At 30.9% G+C, this 7,947-nt stretch overlaps 1 protein-coding gene across 3 annotated transcripts; it reads right to left on the minus strand.

Moving 5' to 3' along the window:
- Positions 1 to 4,543: 4,543 nt before the first annotated feature.
- On the minus strand, positions 4,544 to 7,740 carry LOC105641636 (uncharacterized). 3 transcript variants are annotated; one of them, XM_020682465.3, is made up of 3 exons: positions 7,113 to 7,740; positions 6,405 to 6,632; positions 4,544 to 6,187 (listed from the first exon to the last, which is right to left on the minus strand). In XM_020682465.3, exons 1-2 carry the CDS (start codon positions 7,472 to 7,474, stop codon positions 6,407 to 6,409), a joined length of 588 nt encoding a protein of 195 aa, XP_020538124.2. In that variant the 5' UTR covers positions 7,475 to 7,740; the 3' UTR covers positions 4,544 to 6,187; positions 6,405 to 6,406. The 3 variants fall into 3 exon arrangements, with proteins under 3 accessions (XP_020538124.2, XP_037491111.1, XP_012081615.2); XM_037635183.2 differs by having other exon boundaries at positions 6,371 to 6,632; XM_012226225.4 differs by having other exon boundaries at positions 4,544 to 6,632.
- Positions 7,741 to 7,947: the final 207 nt, after the last annotated feature.

The raw sequence follows: 7,947 nt of genomic DNA on the forward strand, positions 1-7,947 counted from the left end.
AATGCAAAAGAAGAAGAATTAAATTCGTGTATTAAAATGTTTATGTATTTATTACAATAATCAATTCATATATAGTAACATATATATGTTAAGATAATCAATTGCAATTGAAACTAAGAAGGAAAGATATCCGAAATGGAAAAGAGGAAGGATTAAATCTGTGTATTAAAATGTTTATGTATTTATTACAATAATCAATTCATATATAGTAACATATATATGTTACAATTTGCCACTTTATATATATATATAAGAACAATAGTTGTTTATCATGTATTGAGGCAAAGTTTAATAAACATCTATACCGTGATAGAGAATTTCAGTTGCGATGGAGAAGAAAATCGTGCTGGCTTGTTTCATTGTTTTCTTGGCTTTGGTGCCTCTCGTATTCGCACAAGTCTACTGTCCGCATCCGCCTGGCCCGTGTCCTCCGAATCCCAAAGAATGTATGATCAAATGCGAAAAGACTTGCAAAAATTTAAATTGTGATGCTTTTTGCCTAACATGTTGTTGTGCCGGTTAAAAACTTGTTGCACCAACGCAATCTGCATACATTGACGATTTAGAGTTGGAGTGTCAACCTTGTAAGGCAGTAATAAAACCCAATGTCTAATGCCGGAGTTTGATGTTGGATTCATAAATGAGAATAAAATTATTGTCAATTCGCTTATTGCATAATAAAATTAAATAAAAGAGAGCAATATCATTGTTATGTTAACTTTCATCTATGTCAATTTGATCATTATAAACCTTTTTTTCTTTTCTTGCTTTATCTTATTGCACAATAGTTTTTATTGTATTTTTATTTTATTCTATAAGTAAAACATGGGTCCAAAATTTGGTTTATGATATGAATCATTATTTTATAGTAAAATTGCAATTATTCAAAGAAGTTCAGGGTGAAATCGATGGTTAGCCATTCAAAAGTTTAATATTTATATAAATTATTTTAAATAAATTAGTTTATTTGTAGTAAATTATCTATATAAATTATAATTGTACATTGCAAAATAACTTCACTCTAGTTTTCATATATTAATTTGAATTGGTCAAATTTTTAAAATTTTAAATTTTGAAATTTAAAATTTAATTTCTACATTTGATTTAAACTTCAATTTGAAATAATGGAGAAAAATCATAATGATAATAGTGATTTGGAAGACTCAGATAATAATATTTTATGTTTAATGAATTTGTATGTATGTCACGACCTGTTTTCATAGGTCTGACCGGCACTAGGATCTGGGTGGCCTTAAGGCCTCCGAGACCCGTAGAAAGCCTATATTAATTCATCCATATTCTAAATATAATTGTGGCTTCGGGCCCAACAACTTTATTCCATGAACATATCAAAAGTGCACTTTATATAATTAACATATATACTTTATTTGTCCATTCACAACTCATTTGGAATACAATTGTGGAACTCTATAATTTACAGTCTTTCATAAATATTATTTCAACTCAGTTGAATTCCATAGGACTTTTCTTTTTTCCTATTACCTTAAAAAAAATAGTAGGCAAGGGTGAGTGCCAAACTCAATGAATAGGGTCAGATAACCCTCTCACCCCATACATTCACACATATGCTACAATAAATCATTTTAGTCCTCCGACTAGTTATATGATCATGCAATTTGTCACAAATATTATTATCTTCATATAATCACATCACGTGAAAATTAGTCAGTGGCTAATAGTGTTATTTTTATAGTATTTTCAATATAGTTTTATTAGGAGTTTTTGGTATTTTTAATTACTTTATTTAGTTTTTATCTTAATTTTATTTATGTTTTCATATAAAAGCTTCCTTGAATTATAATTCACTTGGTGTTAAGGAAATTTGTAGGGTTTTGGCACAAAAAAGAGTACAATAAAACAAAACACTCAGGCTCTAGCACATCAGCATGCCCGTGCTGGAATCAAGGAAAATCAAGTGGAGACTCAGAGCCTAGCACGCCCGTGCTAAAAGACCAAGAGCTCAATTGAGTCAAAATTGCCAACCAATTTCCGCCAACTTCAAGAGCTAATCTTGGACAACTTTCTTCACATGCAAATCAAGTCCTAATCTATGCACATGCGTCATTCATGATTAAAGAAATTTAAGGCCTAAATGAGAACTTCATCACCTAACTAAGGTGGACTTTAGTCCCTGAACCATGTGGATTTCTCTCCCAATAAGTCTATATAAAGAGAGGGAGAGTAAATCCCATAGCGTCCCATTTTCATCTGATCCCATATCTCATCCTATCTCATACCATTCCCTTAGTCTTGTACATAATTTTATTTCTTCAAGAGTTCAAGCATTTCAAGAGTTGTGCAAAGGTTCAAGGAAGCCATCCGAAGTCAACTGTTAACTAGTTCTTATTTTTAAACTCTTAATCTTGTTGATTTCTTTCATTATTCTTATTGATTATGGAATATTTATTAAGTATTATTGAGTTTTATTTAAGTACTATGTCTAACTAAACTCTCATACTAGGGATTTAATGAAGCTTAATTTCTTTTCCAATTTATAATATTATATTTGTTTTTCTTTGTTCAAGTTATGATTTATTGATAAACTTAATGCTTCCAGGCAGAGTTTTTTCCCTGGATTGATTTATTTCATTAATCACTATCAGAAGAAGGATTTTTGATATGAAAGAGTTGATGAATCACATGAGAATAACAACTTGATGCGGAAACTATATGGTTTGACTCATGGGGGGTTTTCATGAATTAACAACTTTAATCTATGAATTCATAAACAACTACAAAACTTAATGATTTAATTCATGTTTGATTGTGCTATTGGAAGATAGGTAGTTAAACGAAATTAAAATAGCTAATAATACATCAGGAGAGCTTGTTAGCGATTTTGGAGTTATTTCCCCTACTTGAACAATTAAAATTGATTAATGAACTAATAAAATAAATTGGATAGAATTAAGTGAATTCAAAATCCCTAGTAGTTTTAAATCCTTGATTTCTTTAATCAATAATTGCTTGCTTGATTTCATCTTATTTTACTTGTTGAATTTAAATTCTTGAAACAATTTCTTCATTTATCGTTTAAATAATAATAGGTTAACATAATTTTGGTACTTGGTAGACAGTCCTCATGGGAACGATATTCTACTCATCATATATTACTTGTAGCGATTTCGTACACTTGCGAAAGCACTGTCAAGTTTTTAGCGCCGTTGCCGGAGAATTGGTGTTGCCAATATCAATACTAATTAACCTATCATTAATATAGACATTTTTTTTGTTCGTTAATTGAAATATCTGTTTATATTATTTGTAGTTTTTCTTTATTTTATCGATTTTTTTTATTTTTCTTACGAAGTATTTTGAGATGTTTCATCAACAAGTAGTCACAAGTTTTATTCAACAACATTCAGAGCCATTTTATGTCTCTTGGGCAAGATTTAATGAGAGATTTCCTTGTCATAATTTTACAAATAAATATCTCACTTACATATTCTATTGTGGATTAGATGAAGAAACTAGAAGTTGAGTAGATAATGGATTTTCTGCAACCGATATTCACCTTCTGGAAAGCAGCTACAAAGATTTATTTTACATGTTAAATGATATGGCAGATTTTAACTACCGTTGGCATTGGGATCATTCACTGCAAGGTTGGAATCACCAATATCCTCAAAATTTTGAGTATGAAGAAGAAAAGCAAAAGAATTTAGAGGATTTGATTGCTGTCCTTACTAAATCTCACATTGAATTTATGAATGAAACTTGCGAGAGTTTTAAAATCCAACAAGCAGCAATAAAGAATTTGGAGGTACAAGCAACGAAATTGATAACTATGGCAATTATGGATATCAAGATGATGAGTGCAAGGTGAATCCTAAGGAAATTTCATGGGAAATTGCATATTTAGAAGAAGTAAAGCCTACATGTGAAAAATGTTATTCTTTTGAAGACGGATTAAATCTCAATTTCTTGTTTCCAAACATGATTATTAATGACCATAAAAAAGGTGAGATACAGTTGGAAGGGACTTTGGGTAAGAGTTCAAATGAAAACAAGCAGAAAAAATATTGGTGGATGAAGAAATAATTGAGACTATTGATTTGAGCTCATCAATGGTCTTTATATATAAACCATCGGAAGATCCTTTTTTTCCAATAATACCACATTTAATAAATTGTGTTCTCTATGATCTAATACAGGTTTTTCCCCAAGTTCATCATTCAAAGCGAGATGTTGTTGATAAGACGAGTATATTCCCCCAGATTCTTTGAAAACCATGAAAATTATTGAAGATTTTTATAGTGGTTAATATCTTAGGATATATTGTAAGATAGAGAGAATATTCCCTTATAAGCACAAAATCTATTTTTATCTCTTTCAAAATCATTTTTAAGATATTTTCCAAAAATTACCTTAAAAGAAAAGTCAAATCTTTGCTCTTTTAATTCTACTTACCTAAATGAAAAAGATTTTGACTTAAATATTTTTGCTAACTAATAATTGAGTATTTGTAAAAGATTTATATCTTTTTATTTTTGAAAAGTCAAGATACTCTTTAAAAGAAAAACATTAAACGGGTTTTTGTAAGAGTAAGAGTTCATTAGTCAGAGTTTCAGATCTCTCAAAACTTTGTCTTCAACCCTCTTTATTTTCTTTTCATCTATTTGCTTCAAGAGATTTTTCAAGACAAAAGAAAACTGGTAATAACATTTTCTTAAAAATAGTTTTGCACTTTATTTTTGTTTTCAAAATCTATTTTTGTTCTTCCTATGTTTATAATTGCATTTGTCTCTGTCTATATAAATTCTTGTAATCTGTTGTAGGCTAGAGGCTTTTTAACGAAAAACTTTTGCTTGACAGCTGAGGTGAAAGGCTGTGTAGTAAAAGGTTATCAAACGACCTTCTCCTTGTGTGAAATTCTAATGTTGATGTGAGTTTTATTCTCTGCAAAATAGAAAGGGTGGAGGTTGACTAAAATATCACGAAGAAGAAAATAAAACTAACTACTCTCTCCAAGAATTATCCGTACTTAAATAAAAAGAAAAATAGAAAAAAGAAAAATTTCTCTGATAAAATATTGAGATAACAACTATCCCAAAATTAATGAAAAGAATATTTGAATCGATGAGGTGGATTTCTTTCAATGCTTTCACGGTTATTTTTAAATAGTTTCCTTATCAAATCGGCCTCTGACCCTTTCATACAAAATATTACTCTTCATCCCACTTTCTAACGAGCATGACCCTGTATAATCTGAGGTCTACAACCCAAGTTATGGATTAAAAATCCAAACTGGTTCTGATATAAATCCAACCCGAGTCTGACTTTGTAATTCGATTTCATTACGGCTTTTGACTCACAAAATATTGTCATTTCACTTTGAGACCTTCATAAAAGTTATAGATGTATGTCTTAACCTTCAAATGGGTCCTATAGCACGACATTTGGACATGTACAGCCCAAAAAATTCCTAAATTACACAACAACCGTCAGAATTATGAAAATACTGGTAATTAGTCAAATTAAAGCATTTATTCACAAAACTTGCATCAATTATACCTAACTGATAAATAAACATTAATAATTCAAAATTAGGTATAAAGTTGCAGCAAAAATAGTAAGTATAATTAGACTAAAATATATAATATATACGCTCATCAAATTCCTCCACACCTAGCTTTTGCACGTCCTCGGGCAACACTAAAGCAAAAGTAATATTGAAAGAAAAAACAAAAAATAGCTAAAAGTTTCCAAAGAGAAAAAAGAAATTATATACTATAAATATAAAAAAAATGAGAAATCAATGAACACAACTCATTATGAATCAAAATATCCTCTAAATCACATACAATAAGACCATAAGCGAATAACAACCGAAATGGCTTAAGCTTTCTTTGAAGATTTTGTTGCCTTAGATGGAGATTTAGGTTCCTTATCCTTAGTAGCCTTCTATATGAAACTTTCTCTATGAAAGTACATTAACTAAATCATAATTTTCTTAAAAAGAAAAATAATATAAATTCAATTCCTATGTAAATTGAATTATAAATTTTTTATATTCATTGTAATTTAGACTGTCAAAATAAATAAATAAATAAATAAATAAACAATAAAGTATGAGAGATAAATAACTCACCGTAACCGATTATGAAGAATGTCATCGAAGCTATTATGGCACAACAAAGAGCTTCCTTGCTCGGATACATTTTCACTGTAAAAATAAGTACTTTAAACTCTGATATTGCTACAATGCTAATTCAACTGCCTGGAATTGTCACTTGCTTTGGTTAAATAATGATATATGCTTTTTAGTTATTTTAAAAAATTCTACCAACTTGCGGAGTATGAATTACACGATATCAGAGGAAGTAAGCTATATGAGCAGAAACATTACCCCAGAAAAACAACACAGCAGAGAGCTTCCTAACCTTTAAAGCATGTCCATTCGCAAAAACCATGGGAACACAAAAGCTATCACCAGGCACGCCATCAGAAAGTAACAAAACAGTTCTCTCCGCCAACAACTTTCAGTACCCCTATCAGATGAGCTGCTACTGGTACCAGTATATCTCCATTGAATCCAGTCTTCCATAAACCTGCTACTGGTACCAACAACTGTAATGTTCTGTGCTGCCTTCCCACAAATTTCACGAATTCTGAAAGAACAAAATTAAGAATTTTGGTTCATATTGATAACCCATGATTCATTTCAATATAGAACATCCGAAATTCTTTATTATATTCTTGGATGGGAAATGCCATGGTTAATTGAAGAAGACGGCAGGTTAAAATTTTTTTCTTACAATTCAGTAGGAATTTCTCTCCTCTTGTTTCATTTAGACCAAAAAGTCCAACATTTTCAGAAAAGGAAAAAACAGCAGAACAACATTATTTTCTTCCAGGAGTTACCAAACTTAAAAACTGAACTTCAGATCATGTTTGAAATAATGACCTTTATAGACTTTTTGAAATTCAGATAAATTGCAGAACAGCATACCCCATTTCATTGGCAAACACCAGATATATAATAAACAACTAATGATTTAGAGTCTCAACCAATCCAATCTTTCTATTAAAACAATGAATCATAAAATACAATCTCATATTAAGACTGCTTTTAACAACAGAAAAGTTACCTTTTTCCCTTTACCTTAAACCAGGCCTCAGCACAATAAGCATGTGCAATGCCGAGCTCATCTTTACACCCACAACCTAGTCGAATTAGATCGGTACGAGAGGTAGAGGAATTGATTTCTACCAATCCCTCAGAACTCAAGTGACAGATCCTACAAACTCTTTCTTTATCCCAATCCATAGTACTTCCACCACCACTTGCACATTTCATATCAATCACATAGGATTGCTTCTCCCCTTCAGACACATTTCCTCTAGTAATAGTTACATTCTCCTCTGAAACCGGGTGACTTTCTTGCTGAACATTACTCGATTCCTCTCCAGTAATAATACTCACTATCTCTCCTGAATTTATCACCATCATGCTCTCAAGAATCAACTTTACCGTTGATGAACTTACAGAAGAGAAGAGAATCTAGACGAATTCTCACTTGCAGGCTTCCTAAGTTTAGAGTACTTTTAATATATAAACTTTTTGGATATTTTTGCATGAAATAAAGTAGAAAGAGTATGTAGCTGCCGTTGGTTTCTCTCCTTTTTAAGCCATTGCTTCTTCTCAAATATGTAAGCTTTGTTAAAGCCGATCAATATCCATTGAACAACACACAGCTTAGGAAACAGTGTTAGTCAAAATTCGGTATGCATGGTTGGCCAACAACCAAATAAAGTGAAGGCGATGGTTGGCCAACCACCAAATTCTGCATCTATAAATAGAGCACTTCCATAAGTGTTTTATATCAACTCATTGTCGGATAGAAATCCATTAGCTAGAGTTCAGAGAGAAAAGCTTTGGTGAGAGAAAATTGAGAGTAATTTTCTTGGGTGAATTTGTGAGTT

Source organism: Jatropha curcas, chromosome 11, assembly GCF_041381405.1.
Source record: "Jatropha curcas cultivar XTBG-Jc1 chromosome 11, XTBG_Jcur_1.0, whole genome shotgun sequence".
In the NCBI taxonomy this organism is placed as follows: Eukaryota; Viridiplantae; Streptophyta; class Magnoliopsida; order Malpighiales; family Euphorbiaceae; genus Jatropha; species Jatropha curcas.